Raw genomic sequence first — 18,166 nt, 5'->3', positions numbered from 1 at the left:
ATAATATTCATTTGACACAATTGTTGATTTATATGAATGAGTCACAAGTACTATTGTTTCAGCTATAAGTTAAATGTAAATCTATAGCTATCATTCTGACAAAATTTTCTTCAAAATAACAATATTTCCAATTGGGCAAAGAGTTCTAAGGCGGTCAGATTTCATTTTATAACATAAAGATGATTTTTTTATTGATTATTTTTTCTATTGATTTTTTTTTCAATCTAATGATCACCATTAGTGAAAGAAACTTACCTGGGAAATGCTTCTTTCAGCTGGACTGTCACTATGAGATGTGAAAGACTTCCCTATAATATCTAGTTCCACCCCACTACTATCTGTTGTGACTAAGGAAATAGAACTGCCAGTGGACGACCTTGCAAACCTCTTACTACGCCGCCTCGCTGTGTAGTATGGGATACCCTCGACAACAGAGGCGTTGGAGTTGGAGCGGAGATTCTTAGATATAGTATAGGTCTCTACCTCGGGTAGCTCTGGTGGATCTGGTACACCAGTAGTGCTGGTTACGGTGGTTTCTGTCCTTTTTAGTTTCTTTATGGATTCAGAAGAGGGAGATAGATTGACAAGTTTTGCTCCCTTTCCAACAATTCCAGAAATTGTTTTTGCAAAAGACTTCTTCCCTTTCTCCTCTACTTGAGAAATACTGATGTCTTTCACTTCCTGCGCAGACACTGTAGCTGCACTGCTCTTTTCCTTCTTAGAAGCTTTCTTCTTTTTCTTTGTCTTATTGGAAGCGCTACTATTCCAATCAATAAATTCCTTATTTGTAGGTGCAACTTTGTTGCTAGGGGGAATAAGCTTGTTGCTAGGAGTGTTGACCTGTTTGTTAGCACCAGTAACCTTGTTACTAGGTGCTGTAGACTTATTCTTTGTAAACTGTTGCCCTGTATCCTTTGAGCACGATGCAGATCTTTTCCTGTTTTGTTTCTTATTAGTTGCACACTGTGGCAATCTACAACAAAATTTTGAAATTTATGAGATTTAATTTTAACTGAATGTTGGGTAATTGCTATACAAGACATTGTTGCAATAAATCACATCATTGAATTTGAATGCACAATTACATGTTGGTAAGAAATTAAAGTGCAGCATTTCTAAGATATCTTATAGTCCATCTTTGTGTTTGGTTCTATAGCTACAGGGATCATTTTGGACGGGACCTTTTGGGTATGGCACCCACTTTTCAAAGATAACTTCTAGCATTCAGAAAATGTCTTTATATTTCTTTGTTGATGGCCCCTTAAGAATGGTGAAAATCCTAAAAATGAGCCATGCATTTTTTTAAACCAAAAGATACTTACTTTGAGTGATCTTTAGCCTTGGAGTGATCAGGTGGCTTGTTGTTGGCCCCGGACTGGTGTTGTTGATTGTGTCTATGCGACCCCCCAGGCTGAAACTCAGGTTGATCTGCCATAGGCGAGCTCCTGTCTCTGGCTCATGCCAGATAGCATATATCCTACAACAGAAAATACAGATATGTAATTTTATATTGCACACTGCTGATGTTTTTTTTCAAAAACAGGAGTAGACAAAGTAGTTTTTTTTCTTCGGTTTCAAAAAGTTACTTACTTTACGCCATTAAAACTATTGAAAAGTTTCAAGGTTCTTTTTTACTTCAAAATATTTAAAATAAAGAATTACATCAGAAAAAAATCCATGGCACTCTGCTCTATATGAAATGTAAAGTACTGATTGCGCATATATCAACAGCAAATTAATTTATATATGTATTTTTGTGTTGATGAGATACATATATACACAATTAAACATCAGCTATTGTTCAAATGATGAGTATAAATTAATGATGGGCAATCGGTTTGAAATCATAATAGATGACCGTTTTGTAATAGGAAGTCATCAACCAATTAATAATCAATTAGATAATCAGTTGTTAGTAAAGAGTATTATTCAGAACTGTATACAAAAACCATTCTGCCACAGCAGCCCCTCACTGAATGGCAGTACTGTATACATAAACCACTCAACTTGTTATACTTTTCAGTGTTATTTTCTTCTAATATGGAATATTTACTCAAAATTTTAAAGTCTTAACTAATCAAGGTACTGATATAATATTTCATTTTCTGTGGAGAAAAGAAAGTGTAGATTTAACAGCAACCCGGTAACAACTGAAAAGATATCTGTTAAATTGTAAGTAAAAATTAATCTACAACATACATTGTACCTAATATATATATATATAAGAGGTTATCGATCATGGATTTTTATAATTGATAATCGGCCCACCACTAGAAGTATACATGAATATACATCAGTTATTGTTAGAATGATTAGTATTGTTTATGCTCTGTTAGCAGTAGAGCATCTTTAATCATATAAGGCACAATAAAATCATTTGTTTTTCTGTCAACACCCTTTAAAAAAGAGTCAATACCTGGAGTAATCTTGGTATCCTTTTAAAAGCCAGAATGCATATAAAATCCTTATTATGATGTTATTTTTAGCTTATGATTGACGATAACCATTTTTGGGTAAATACCAATGTTATAGAGCTGGTTGGGTTACAGAAACATTATTTTGCATGACTTTTGTATCCCTCCTTCCATAAAAATAAGTTCTCTGCTTCATTATCCCCCAGATATAAATACCCCTATTAGCAACTGATTGTGATATGTACATGCTTATATTAAATGTAGCTTGATTATAATGAATGATCATTTTTTTTCTGTAATCTGGTTGTCAAAGTCACAAGACCGCCTAAGAATTGCAGTAGTACCACTTGGGGTCAGAATCTTTTGGAGTTAACTTCCCCTTAATCTCCCCATCCACGAATGACTTGGTACCGATCCATCAATTTCATTTGTCTTTAAACTAATACTATTACTAATTAATCTATGGTTTTCATTTTCATGATTTAGTGATTTACAGTATTTGCCTAGAAGGACCCATCAAAATTTTGAAAACCTTTTATATTTTTTTTGTACTGAGACTCTTCAAAATAGGAGAAATTAAGTGTTCTGGACTTAAACACCTACACAAATTGCTGATTATAATATTAATTCATTATATACACAAATCAAACTATAAAGGCTTCACTATTAAGAATAAAGTCTGTACACTAATTGTAATTTCAATTTCAACAATATATTATTGACATTATATACATCAAAAGGATCGGACATCAGGCTACGCCTATTTAAGTCCTCTCCAGTTCATATTTTATTATTTTTAAGTACAAACATAAATTTATTCTGCATTCACTCATTGTAATGTATGCCTTTCTTTTCTCTTTGTCTATTAAATAAAGCTAAACACAAACCCATTTGGAATAATGATCATATGTACAACACATTTGTTTTATTTAGTATTGATAAACAATTACATTAGGTTACTTAAACTGTAACAGCTTAAGTAACTTAATATAATTGTTTATCAATAGAATTATTTTTAAATTTTTTTTGTATCAATAGCATTCTAACTGTGTTTCATATCATGTTTAATGGTGCTTCTGCTATTTGGGTATCCCCAGTCAACGTTCCAACTATTTTGATACCTTGGGTGAGTTTGCAAAGTGCCGTGAAAATTTAAAATCTGAATATAAAATGAGAATAATTGAAGAAAAACAATGTATTAAATAAATGAATAATTATCCACAAATAGAATACACTATATGCAGGAAAAAAAAAGAAACAGCATCATAGAAATAAAAAGGGTTAAAAACAAAGTTGACATTTATAGTTTAGAAGATGAGAGAGAGTTTTTGAAGCTGTCTAAAGTTTTGGCATGTACAGTATTGGATGTTGGTTTCTAGATGGACATGAAGAGGGGAGTAATCTGTTACTTGGATCAATAGCGACTAAGATGGTGACTGTTGATGGTATAAATAATGTAAATGGTATTTTTATTTTTGCTACCATCTCAGGATGGTAGCTTTTATAATCGGTCGTTTTCCTGCCATGTTGTTGGGATTTCACACGGTTACAAATAGTCTGTTCACTATGATTGGCTGGCCAAAACGATTTAATCGTGTTGATTGGTTACTTGTTTTGAAGATTTCATGTGTGTAAGGGGTACCAGTGGGGAAATTATTGCAAACAAATTATCATTTGATAAACCCAGAGAAGTCCAAATGTTTTTCTGATTGTCAGACATTATTCTCAGAAATCACACAAGGCGGCGCTACACGTACTGAATAGAATATTAGTTCTGAATCGGATCCCTCGAAGAAATGGACGGAAATTACCCGAGATGTCACGATTGTATAAGTTCGGTGATTTTCCGAGTTTTGTTTACATTGTCGGGAGCACATGGAGCATCTATATATAGCCTAACTAGTACTGTTGGCTAGATGATCATGACCTACTTGTAAAAACTGTCCATACATGGGAGAAGCTGAGACAAAGTTAGGCTTTACTTAGGGGATATTCAATTTGTGCAACTGTATGCGCTTAAGTAAAGTATAGCTTTAACCAAAATGTTATGCTTGTTTCTATGCGTATATGTATTACACCAACATGTCAAAGTACATGTAGGCCTACATGTATATCAGTACAGTGTATATTAGACGGAAAACTTGTTGCTTTAGCATTAGGAAAAGGCCCACTGCACCTTCTGAACAATTTTATTAAAATAAACAAAACGTTCATTTTTATAACGCAGGTCGTATCAATTACTGGTTCCGGATGTCGTCATAATTACAATGCTTTAGTTGACGATTTCTGTACTAGACAGCAAAACTTCAACTTGTTTGGTTTGTAACCTCATCTTTGGACATTTTATGTTATAATTGTTATAAAGAAACTTTTTTTTGTTTCGGAAAGGTAGCCTTTATATATAGCTAGTGGCCCTTTCATGACTATCATGATGTTGATTATTTTTTAAATTGAATGCAAAAGCATTTAAATTATCATTTTTCAAAAATGAATTGTCACAAGAACTATGGCAGCTAACTGTGAACAGAACAATGTGTCAAGCTTTCCTATAATCTCTTCCTAATAAATAATGCTGTATGGTAGCCTTCTTAGCTTTTTGGGAGGCTATTACTTGTTGATCCTGTTATAATCAGTTATAAATGAATCTGACACTACATAGCTACAAATTAATATATATAAAGGATTAACTTGAAACATGTATTTATGGAGTTACAAATATAACGCAAAAATCTGAGTGTAACTTTACTCCAAATAAGCTGTGAAGATTGAATTATGAACAATAACATTAAAGTAAACAATAAATTTGAACTCAATATTGGAAAGAATATTGATTTTACAACAATATTTCATCTGTTCTATGAATCTTGTTTTGCTATTTGGTAATGAAGATACCATTTTTAACCAGTCAGACTTACCCAGGATGGCGTTACTGATAAGCACAGCAATACTGTAGGCCAGCTGACTGGCCAAAATAAAGACAGAACACCAAAACAAAACAATATGTGTCTTGGCATGTTCGTCCCAAATGAAACATGTGAGTTTCCATTGTCATGCAATCGCTATATCTGTACATAAGGAAACCAAGATGAGCGTAAAAAGTATCATATTTCAACTTGAAACCTCTGTAACTTAATATTTCACCACAGACTTCGTGGCATGCATCTAAGTTTAGTCTTCCTCGTCTAGGGATTAGCGTTGGATATTCGACGAGCAGAATCGTGAATAATGACAATTTCGAGCAGGAACAACTCAGAACCGAATAATTTTGACAGACAAAATCTACTTACAATTAACATACCGTTGTATTACCAAAATATTCTAAACAAAAGCTCTGATATGGACCTGGAAATCTCGCATCTGCTGCGATGTGACCATCAAACGGATTTCCGACTTCACAATTTTGTCTTTCGTAAAGTTCATGGTTAAATAATAAAGGGAGAGAGACTTTGGTAGAATATTTGGTGAGTTCATTACCTCTTACATCCAGATATTACAGTCTAAATGAGCCTACAACATTGCAGAATAAAATAAATTGCTGTCTTCTGCAGCCAGTTTTTCTTCTCGACTGTGTCTGTACAGATGATCAATGTATAGATGCGCACGCATGTTTCACTTCCTGTACAATACAGTACACACTCACTCGTCCGTACACACATGTCGAGTTCGAATACCGTCATGCACACTATAGACATGTTTCATATATTATTTTAACACTTATTTTTATAAAAGTAGTAAAAAATGTTTTATAACATAATTTTATTATTTTCATAACTTATTTGATAAATTGTTGAAAACCCCCCAAATAGTTTCATGACAACTTAGGTAACTTAACCCTTGGCATCCCACAAGGATCAGTGTTGGGGCCGCTACTCTTTGTTATCTTATCGACGAGTTTCCAAATCTAGTATATTCAAACATAGTAGCTATTTTCTGAGGACATAAATCTTTAAAATCACCACAAAGGATGCTGATACCAAAACTTTACAACAGGAAAAAATACATCTGAATAAGTGCAATTTCATTTTAAAATATGTGTAAATCGATTTGAATTCTAGAAGAAAACTGTAAAATAACGCTCTATATATGGTATATAACAAAACAACGTTTTGAGTGTCTAAATAAAAAATCAATGAAATCACATTCTAGATCTAGATTGTAGATGGTGTGTAAATAAAAAGAAGTTTTATGTGTTCAGATCTATATCGATTCAATTGTACACCTTACAGACATGCTTTATATTAGAACATATGAAAAATATTTGTTACCGATCTCTGATCTAGACACCTTCAAACTTAATCACTATAATAGTGAACTAAATCATGGTCCAAACCTCTTATATAGCGAACGAGACCACAAAAAACTTGTAGCGACTTATGATCAGGAAGAACTTTTTTTATAACGAAACAGGGAACAGGAAACCTCTTATAGAGAACTACTGATTACGGGAATAATCCTATAGTGAAAATGTACAGTATTGTTTTGATTTTTGATAACGAAAGCGCAGAAAATTTCTAACAACGAACTTAAAAAGCACATCGAAATTTAACATATAATAACAGATTTGAAAGAAATATATTAGAACGATCTAAGACAAGAGGAATGCTTAAAACAAAGAACAGAGGAGATATGCACTGAATTTATTACAAGCTTGAACATATCACAAGGGTTTGAAAATTGATATTTGAGGTTTTCTGATATCAATTTGAACCCACTAAGGCCGCTAGAGTGCCCATTGACCATGTTTAGACGTTTTAGAGGCCTAGATAAAAAAAAATCGATATAATCGCAATTCTACATTGTACTAACACTGAGCATATATAGTACCATAAAAGATTTTATCAAATTTTATTCAAGACCCCTAAAATTTTCAATGGTTAGTCCAAAATGATATAAACTGTAACTAATATCACATATACAATGTACATGTGCTTACAATTAACTTTTGGCCGGAGTAGCAAAGACATTAAATTTTAAAATTAATTTTAACTAAAAATGTTACTAGCGATGTTTTCCCATTTATCTGTGTCATGTTACTAGTGATGTTTTCCCATTTATCTGTGTCATGTTACTAGTGATGTTTTCCCATTTATCTGTGTCATGTTACTAGTGATATTTTCCCATTTATCTGTGTCATGTTACTAGTGATGTTTTCCCATTTATCTGTGTCATGTTACTAGTGATGTTTTCCCATTTATCTGTGTCATGTTACTAGTGATGTTTTTTCTATTTATCTGTGTCATGTTACTAGTGATGTTTTCCCATTTATCTGTGTCATGTTACTAGTGATGTTTTCCCATTTATCTGTGTCATGTTACTAGTGATGTTTTCCCATTTATCTGTGTCATGTTACTAGTGATGTTTTTCTATTTATCTGTGTCATGTTACTAGTGATGTTTTCCCATTTATCTGTGTCATGTTACTAGTGTGTTTTCCCATTTATCTGTGTCATGTTACTAGTGATGTTTTCCCATTTATCTGTGTCATGTTACTAGTGATGTTTTCCCATTTATCTGTGTCATGTTACTAGTGATGTTTTCCCATTTATCTGTGTCATGTTACTAGTGATGTTTTCCCATTTATCTGTGTCATGTTACTAGTGATGTTTTCCCATTTATCTGTGTCATGTTACTAGTGATGTTTTCCCATTTATCTGTGTCATGTTACCAGTGATGTTTTCCCATTTATCTGTGTCATGTTACTAGTGATGTTTTCCCATTTATCTGTGTCATGTTACTAGTGATGTTTTCCCATTTATCTGTGTCATGTTACTAGTGATGTTTTCCCATTTATCTGTGTCATGTTACTAGTGATGTTTTCCCATTTATCTGTGTCATGTTACTAGTGATGTTTTCCCATTTATCTGTGTCATGTTACTAGTGATGTTTTCCCATTTATCTATGTCATGTTACTAGTGATGTTTTCCCATTTATCTGTGTCATGTTACTAGTGATGTTTTCCCATTTATCTATGATCACCACTACTCCGACAAATAAATAACATGACAAAATAAAAATGACAACCTTATGACAACACACAAAGATGTCGTCTGTATGGTTTTGATGTCAAGAGGGGTGTATACATAAATTCAGCATCCCTAGCATTAGACAATGGACCTAAGCATTTCGAATCTTATTAAGTCATTCATAATTTGTAATTTTACTAAATGAATTGTCTTGGACCAGAAACCAAATCCAAATACAATGGTTGATCAGTGCTTTCGATTGAACAAGCCCATACATGGCCCTATAGTTTCAAGAAATTTCTTTTAAACTAAAAACAAGAGATCCTAGAGGGATCTTGGCGCCCACCAAAGAATGATCTATGTCTGACAAAATAAAGAGAGATCTTTTCTCTGCTTTTCAAACTTTCACTACATATTACTACATATGGAGAAAGATCCTTTGAGTACTTTCTGAGATACTTAACAGTAACAAACTTCAATTATCAAAATCCATGATGGCTACCTGTCGACCATCTTTTTGACGATCAGTCCGAAAATGCAATATGCACAACTAAGGTCCTAGTAGAACTTACATACAAAGTTTGAGACATACCACTTGAGTACTTTCTGAGAAATAGTGGTAAAAAGCTTCAACTATCCAAATTCAAGATGGCAGCCTGTCGGCCATCTTGTTCATCAATCGGTACCAAAATGCAATATGCATAACCAGGGACCTAGAGGAACCTGCACATAAAATTTGAAACAACTCCCTCCAGCACTTTTTGAGAAATAGCGGTAACAAACTTCAATTGTCAAAATCCAAGATGGCGGCCTGTCGGCCATCTTGTTGACTGATTGGTCCCAAAATACATTATGCACAACTAGACCCCTAGGGAAACATACATGTGAAATTTGAGAAGAATCCCTTCAAGACTTTCTGAGAAATAGCGGTAACAAATTTTAACTATTAAAATCCAAGATGGCGGCCTGTCGGCCATCTTGTTCACCGATCTGAAAATACGATATGCACAACTAGACCCCTAGGGGAACCTGCACATGCAATTTGACACAGATCCCTTCAGTGCTTTCTGAGAAATAGCGGTAACAAACTTTAATTGTCAAAATCCAATATGGCGTCCTGTCGGCCATCTTGTTGACTGATTGGTCCCAAAATACATTATGCACAACTAGACCCCTAGGGGAACATACATGTGAAATTTGAGAAGAATCCCTTCAAGACTTTCTGAGAAATAGCGGTAACAAATTTTAACTATTAAAATCCAAGATGGCGGCCTGTCGGCCATCTTGTTCACCGATCTGAAAATACGATATGCACAACTAGACCCCTAGGGGAACCTGCACATGCAATTTGACACAGATCCCTTCAGTGCTTTCTGAGAAATAGCGGTAACAAACTTTAATTGTCAAAATCCAATATGGCGTCCTGTCGGCCATCTTGTTCACCGATCGGTACCAAAATTCAATATGCATAACTAGAGCCCTAGGGGAACATACATGTGAAATTTGAGAATAATCCTTTCAGCACTTTCTTAGAAATAGCGGTAACAAACCTTAACTATCAAAATCCAAGATGGCGGCCTGTCGGCCATCTTGTTGACCGATTGGTCCCAAAATGCAAAATGCACAACTAGACCCCTAGGGGGACCTGCACATGCAATTTGACACATATCCCTTCAATACTTTTTGGGAAATAGCTGTAACAAACTTCAATTGTCAAAATCCAAGATGGCGTCCTGTCGGCCATCTTGTGAACCGATCGGTACCAAAATTCAATATGCATAACTAGAGCCCTAGGGGAACATACATGTGAAATTTGAGAATAATCCTTTCAGCACTTTCTTAGAAATAGCGGTAAAAAACTTAACTATCAAAATCCAAGATGGCGGCCTGTCGGCCATCTTGTTGACCGATTGTTTCCCAAAATGCAAAATGCACAACTAGACCCCTAGGGGAACCTGCACATGCAATTTGACAAGATCCCTTCAATGCTTTTTGGGAAATAGCTGTAACAAACTTCATTGTCAAAATCCAAGATGGCGGCCTGTCGGCCATCTTTGTTAGACCGATTGGTCCCGAAAAATACAATATGCACAACTAGACCCTAGGGGAACCTACATGTGAAATATGAGAAAGATCTCTTCAGTACTTTCTGAGAAATAGTGGTAACAAGAATTGTTAACGGACAGACGGACCACGGACAAAAAGCGATTTGATGATGGTGGGATAGAGAACGACAGTGATAGTAATCCATGGAATATTGGGGATGGCCTCACCCATGCGATGTGTTCTGGTCATCAATCTACCATTATCATTGTATGCACAAGGACTTCCAAGGTCAACATATAAATTGAAGGACTTTTCAAGGCCTGTACCTACCATGAGTACAGAAGTATGTTGAGGTACTAACTAGGTGTAGTTATATTTGCTGAAGTTTGAATTGAATTTTTTTTAAATAGAATCTTTTAATCCCTTGAGGGCGAGACAGGGAAATCTAGATTCTTAGTTGTTGACCAGTTTAATATGATTGAGATTCCATTTGTCCCAGTCTAACCTAAGGTGAACATACTGTTGCATAAATTTTGTACAAATGCATGACAATATGGACAGATGCATTGTGGCGTTATTGATGTGACCTTATAGTATCATTGTTGGAATGTTACAACACAATTGTTCTATGCATGCAGGCAGCCTTGTCCTGGGTAAGATAGATTAATCTTACCCTGTACAGGATTTCCGCAATTTTAACGGTGTGAGATTTTTCTATTATCCTAGAGTAAAGACACATTGCACAAGCTCACAGAGGTTAAGAGAAAAAGAATCATTTACCCTCTTTGAGGTGAGACAGGAGATTGCAACCCTCAGTATAGGAATCCTAAGGTGTCAAACACTCGGCAAAGCTTGTGTTTGACAACTTAAGAATCTTAGCCCTTGGGTTGAGATTATCCTGTCTTAGCCCAAAGAGGATAAAAGATTCACCCTCACTGGAAGTCTTGGAACCTCTATCCTGGTTAAGAGAAAATCTTCCCTAAATATAAAACTAGACACTGTTTTTGCCAAACAATATCGTCTCAATCTTGTGGCTTTTCATTCCAAGAGAGTGATACAATGTCACCTCAATGTTCAAGGGCTGGTAAGTCAGATGTTGATCAGTTGTACAAGTCAGAATTTGTTGATAGAAAATAGATTATCATATCTTAAACAAATCCATGGTAAGTTCACTGTGAACTAGAACTGTTGCCAGAGTGGACGGCTAATTCCCCCCACTGAACAATTTTAGTAATAACTCCATTAACAGGGACATTACAGAACCCTATATAGTTTACTCAATTTCCCTTTATGTTAGGGTTCTGTGCACATAATTTTATCAAAATCTGTCCAGTAGTTTAGGAGTTCGGCGGACAAAGTTGTGTCTACAGACAGACAGACAAACAGTCTACAGACAGACAGACAAACAGACGGACAGATGGAAAGCCTGATTCCAGTATAGCCCTCCTTAACTTTGTTGCAGGGTATAATGATAGATAACTAAAGACAGATTATCACGAAGCATATTTTAATGTCTATTTCTATTAAAACACATTTACTTAGTCACACTCATAACAACAAAACTTAAGACGCTCTTCATAAAATCCATTATTACTTAAATACTTGAATTTTTTATTTTCTTTCTCTCTCCAATAGCACTTTAGGAAAGTTTGTGTTCTTTTACACGAAAAAAAGTAAATGAAAAAATATGATATCAGAAATTTCGTACAAAGTCAAGAATTTGCTTTGATGAAAATGTTTTCAAAATTTATAAATTTCTTTAAGCATAAGAGTCTATATATCATGTGTCAAGCAATTTTAAAGCACATTATATCTAAGATTTAACGAAACAACACCACTGGCAAATTATGTAGAGTCTTTCAGCTCTAAATAAGAGCACTGGTAGTAAAATTATTACTGACTTTTGACCTTTTACTTCCCAAATAAAAATAACCTGCACTACAGTTTTTATGACTATATTTTTTTTCCTGTGATGATTAACTCTATAATCGAGCATAATCTTTGGTAGGAATCAATAAAATTGCCTTTCAAATACATCAGTTTAAACTTGTGCAACTTCTGTAAGTTTATAGGGTGAGATAACTTGATATTTGAGAAGATAATCTATGCATCAATTTAAAATTAAAACAGCTTTAGATAAAAACGCACACTTCCATACCAGCACACACACATACTTTTACACATTTTACATGTAATACATAATAAATCACGCTTCAAGAGATGTACACAACCTGACTAAGCACTTTTTATACAAAGCTCTAAAATCACTGTACAAAAATACATACTTGTGCATAGAAAACCAAAGCATGGGGATACCAGGATAATAGTTTTTGTGTCTTTTTATTTGCCTTGTGACTCCGCAACTTTACTCTGAAATGATGACAGCAGATTAACAATTCTATATATTGTTTAATAGGCTTTAGTGTTGCAGTGTCTGAGGGAAAACTACCAATCTAAAATCATTGCATACCAAGTTAGAATATCTGATACTTTTACCATTCAATTCCCGTGACCCAGTCTCGTGAGGGCTAGAAGACCTCAATCACTTGGCCAAAACTGTCAATGTATGCACACAGTCAGTGGTAAACCAGTTAACACTAAAACAATTGACAGTTGGAGTCAATGCTGACATCATAACAGAGGAAAATATGGGAAATCACTGTGTTAGTATATTCAGTATTTGTCTATTACAGATCTATCTGCCCTTTTAGGGTAGGTATTGATTGGGACGTTATGTACTTGTGAGCGTAACGTGATAGTTTTCAGAGAAAATGATGTGAGATCTGCTCACAAAATAATGACGTCACAATTATACTTACCTGCACGGGATGTAACTCTGTAATAGGCAGTAGGAGTAGGGGTGGTACACATAGTGACAGAGTATAAGAAGTTGGAAAGAGAAGAGCAAAGAAAGGGAGAGAAATAGGTACAAGAGAGTGAAAAGATGAGAGATAAGAGAGACAGAGAAACAGGTCGAAGAAAGTGGTATATTGACACAAAGCCAGCAAGCATTGTAGAATGCGTAATTAAATAAATCGTTAAATACTTGGAATGATATTGGCACGAGGTGTACATAGCCCTTATAGATTGGAAATTTTAAGTACGTTTCCATAGTGACAGATGACCAATCCTTACAAAAAAAATATATCAATACATGTCTTACAAAGACTGGACATAGGTAGGTAGTTCTATATAACTGATATGTTGGGTGTAGTATTATCTACATGGTGGCCTAACATAAGTCGTCTGTAGTCTACAGAACAACATATCCTCCATGTAGTGTGAACAAGCTTATTTTCGTGGCGACTGAATTTCACATTTTTCACATCCAAAAACTTTTTCACAGTGATGTGATTTTGTCATTTTACCTGACACGGTACTACTGTATATGTTCTTAACATTTTCACAGTACATGTATTTAATTTTTGCGATTTCTCATCACATGGGAAAATATGTGAAATCTATTCCCATGTGTAATCAGTTTACTTTTAAAAAGTAAAAAATTAAACTTTCATTCAACTATATAAAAAGTTTTTATATACAAATGTAGTTGAATGAAAGTTTAATACATAACATTCATAGTGAGACTTCTGAAAGTTTGCTTTATAACAATTGTACACAGTAAAAGCTCACTATAACTTTAAATACTGTGAAAGTTTACTTAAGTTTACTACAACTTTTTGTATACGATACAGTGAAAGCTTACTATCACTTTGTATACAGTGAAAGCTTACTATAACTTTGTAAACAGTGAAAGCTTACTATCACTTTGTATACAGTGAAAGCTTACTATCACTTTGTATACAGTGAAAGCTTACTATAACTTTGTATACAGTGAAAGCTTACTATCACTTTGTAAACAGTGAAAGCTTACTATCACTTTGTATACAGTGAAAGCTTACTATACTTTGTATACAGTGAAAGCTTACTATAACTTTGTAAACAGTGAAAACTTACTATCACTTTGTATACAGTGAAAGCTTACTATCACTTTGTAAACAGTGAAAGCTTACTATCACTTTGTATACAGTGAAAGCTTACTATAACTTTGTAAACAGTGAAAGCTTACTATCACTTTGTATACAGTGAAAGCTTACTATCACTTTGTATACAGTGAAAGCTTACTATCACTTTGTATACAGTGAAAGCTTACTATCACTTTGTAAAGCTTACTATCACTTTGTAAACAGTGAAAACTTACTATCACTTTGTATACAGTGAAAGCTTACTATAACTTTGTAAACAGTGAAAGCTTACTATCACTTTGTATACAGTGAAAGCTTACTATCACTTTGTATACAGCGAAAGCTTACTATCACTTTGTATACAGTGAAAGCTTACTATCACTTTGTAACAGGAAAGCTTAAGATTTATATAACTTTGAATACATGTACTACAAAAGCTTACTTTATAACTTTGTATAATATGAAAGCTTACTTTATAATTTTGTATACTACAAAAGCTTACTTTATAACGTTGTATACTATGAAAGTTTACTTTATAACTTTGTTTACTACAAAAGCTTACTCTATAATTTTGTATACTACGGAAGCTTACTTTATAATTTGTATACTATGAAAGCTTACAATAACTTTTGTACTATGAAAGCTTACAATAACTTTTGTACACAGTGAAAGCTTATACTACAGAACTTCAATTTGCATACAGTGATTGAAAGCTTACAAAACTGAAATTCATATACCCGGTACAGTGTACACAAGTACAGTAAACATTTACAACACAATGTCAAGCTTACTATAAACATTCTTAATTCTGTAAGTTTTCAATATTCTGCCATTGTCTTACGCCATCTCATAGTCAACTAATGAAATAAAAGTGTCCTGCTATAACCAGATGCATCAAACTATTCCTTAAGACTCTTAGAAAGCAATTTGAGTCTTCTGAGCTCATTACAGAGTACTGAACCACAGATAAAGGTATGTCAATAGTACATACAAGCTATCAACATTTTAAGTGAAGTAAGTAGTGAATGTAGACAAGATCGATAATTGAGAACTTCTACTCAGCTAAGATCCCATTAAAGAGTGTTCAGTAATGTTGTGAGATATATGTTAGAAATTAATAAACTTGATTTTTTATGTCCTCCTTGTGTTCTAAACTAGCCTAAACTAGACTAAAGTAGCCTAAACTAGACTAAAGTAGCCTAAACTAGACTAAAGTAGCCTAAACTAGACTAAAGTAGCCTAAACTAGATTAAAATAGCCTAAACTAGCCTTATCTAGACTAAACTAGCACCAAACAGAAAAAACTGATTAATGGCATTTTAAAAGTAATACTGGTAGTGACTGATTTCTTCCCTTCGGCTACATGGTACACCATAGGTCTGACTACATGTGTTGTGTGAGTAGTGGAAATACATAGTTAGATAAATAAATAATCAGGTGACCTGGTGATATAGCCATATGAAGTGAAGGGGATATCTTCTAAACAAACTTTCAATTCTCAACTTAACAAGGTACCAATCTCCTAAACTCAGTTTCATCAATAATCCTTTTGGAAATTCCATATTCAACTTAAAATTATCGGAAATATAACATTACAAAAGTTGAGAAAGACTTCTGAACTTTTTTCTTAACTTCTGTAATGCATCCCTATGAAAAATTTCAGTTGAGTAATATTGATAAAACTGGTATCTGATAATGAAAATTATCCCGGTATTAACAGGTCCCTATAATCATCTTTCCATGATCCTGTGACTATGATGTCTGTCTTCGTAAAGTGTGGAGCTGATCATTAATCTCTCAATCACCATGTATTGTAAGAGAATTATTCCACTTCCATGTGAATGGGGCTTGCCTCTGAATCACTATACATTGCTACAGAGATATTCCATATCATGTAGGGCTGAACAGGTCCTATACATTGGACTGCATTGTTTCAGCTTATTTTGATCGGCGGCCCTTTTGGAAAGCTCAGAAACTTTATAGTTGGAGCTCTTCACTGCAGTTTGTCCTATATATATGTACAGTCCACAGTTCATAGACATCAGGGCAATTCCTTGAGTGAGTATGCTCCTAAACTGATTGTGTCGCTCTCATCGTACAGAGTTGTAGAGCTAGCAAAGCTACTCAGTGTGGGGGAGATGGAATCCTATAACAGAAAAGGTCAAGAGGTCAAAGGATAATAGAATGATCTATATAAACAATAAGAGATGTTAAAGGATCAAAAATATTTAAAGGTTTCACAGATCAAACAAAAGATTTAGTCAGTGATGACCAAAAATAGCCATGTGTTATTTACAAGCTTTCACAAAATAATGACCACCATCATTAGATAACAGTTGTGAAAACTTGCAAAAGGTTTCATTGGTATTAGGATACAAACACATAAGTCATGATTGAGGTATCAAAGAAACTAAAGTATCATTTTTGAACTGCTTCAGCCACACAAGATCAGTAAGATATCATCATGACATAATAATCAGCTTATTTGTTACTGTATAGACTTACCGTGAGGTCCATACAGCTAGCTAGACGTTTGCCCTGTAGGTTACCACGTGGGGTTCCCAGGTACCTCTCTCTAGAGTCAGCGAATGGACTGAAGGCATGGGATACACTGGACACGGCTCTCTTTAGTCGCCCTGGGGTCTTATTGAAGGAGAAGGCTCGACTGACACGCTTACCAAGTCTAGAAAAACATTAACATTGGCTATAAATACCCACAAAGTCTGTGAAACACATAAAAATAAACTGTAACTATCCACAAAGTCTGGAAAACACGTCAAAATAAGCTATAAATACCTACCAAGTCTGAAGGTTTAACAAAGGCGTTCTGTATAGGCATGGAGAAAGGGTACATTTACTCAACCAGTAGTTGGTAAGAAGTATGAATTGATCTGTCTGAATTGGGTTTAATTTTTCTCCCCTCCCTCAAAATTGTTTGCTGGACACAATGAATTTGCAACTGCATTACAAAATCTTATCTTGATAACTTGACAACATTTTATTGAATGTCATTAACCAGATATGTACATAAGCAAATTAGACAGACTATGACATGATATTAATTTTGATGTTGTTGAATGTACATACATTGTACTTCAATACATTTACTATGTATCACGATATGCATGATAAATACTACTCAATATGGTATAAGTTTTAAAGGATATTTCTTGTATTTTTTTCTCCTTTTAGATCGAGAAACATGAACTTCACTTTTCACTTTACTGTAACATTGATGATTACGTCAATTAAACATAATATTGATGACTTTTTCATTCTTAACATTTAAGTCATTATCAAAAGGCACCTTGATATCATGAGAAACAAATCAGAAGTTCATGTCACTGTTTTTTTTAATTAAGACAAGGATTGAAACAAGCTGTGAAAGGCAGCTGCAGATTGTAATGGGAACAGATTACCCAAAACAACCACAACAAACTGGTCTTTCAAGCTGAACTTGTATAGGTAATTAAACATAATAAGTTAATAACATAATGATGAAAGGTAATTATAGACATTAAGTTAATAACATATTAATGAAACCAAAGTATACAATGCTTTGTTAATAACATATTAATGAAACCAAAGTATACAATGCTTTGTTAGGATTACATGTATATTACATACAAGTTATAGTTATTAAAGTTAAGTTGCATTCTGGGTAAATATGAACTAAAGCTACTTTTCCAGCTATATATAATCATCCATTTGCAATACTTTGCTCTGCAGTGCATTGCGGTGTTCTATGATTGAAATTCTTTATGATACAATTCAGCAAG

The 18,166-nt window shown here is 34.1% G+C and overlaps 2 protein-coding genes across 4 annotated transcripts in view; both read right to left on the bottom strand.

The window, feature by feature from the left end:
- LOC138307065 (E3 ubiquitin-protein ligase TRIP12-like) overlaps positions 1-6,007 on the bottom strand; it is a 44,006-nt gene extending 37,999 nt beyond the window's left edge. The window contains exons 1-3 of the mRNA XM_069247692.1: positions 5,889-6,007; positions 1,323-1,477; positions 256-973 (exon numbers count right to left, since the gene is read on the bottom strand). Of these exons, the coding sequence (XP_069103793.1) occupies positions 256-973; positions 1,323-1,435 (831 nt within the window). The 5' untranslated portion in view covers positions 1,436-1,477; positions 5,889-6,007. The remainder of the gene's footprint in view (positions 1-255; positions 974-1,322; positions 1,478-5,888) is intronic.
- An 8,786-nt stretch (positions 6,008-14,793) lies between these two features.
- The window catches only part of LOC138307613 (protein ECT2-like), a 51,050-nt gene continuing 47,677 nt past the window's right edge, over positions 14,794-18,166 (bottom strand). For all 3 annotated transcript variants that reach the window (XM_069248418.1, XM_069248416.1, XM_069248417.1), the window contains 2 exons: positions 16,893-17,070; positions 14,794-16,533 (listed from right to left, as the gene is read on the bottom strand). In XM_069248418.1, coding sequence (XP_069104519.1) covers positions 16,429-16,533; positions 16,893-17,070 — 283 coding nt within the window. In that variant the 3' untranslated portion in view covers positions 14,794-16,428. The remainder of the gene's footprint in view (positions 16,534-16,892; positions 17,071-18,166) is intronic.

The sequence above is a fragment of the Argopecten irradians genome, chromosome 14, assembly GCF_041381155.1.
Source record: "Argopecten irradians isolate NY chromosome 14, Ai_NY, whole genome shotgun sequence".
In the NCBI taxonomy this organism is placed as follows: domain Eukaryota; kingdom Metazoa; phylum Mollusca; class Bivalvia; order Pectinida; family Pectinidae; genus Argopecten; species Argopecten irradians.
This window is presented reverse-complemented; position numbering and strand designations above follow the sequence as displayed.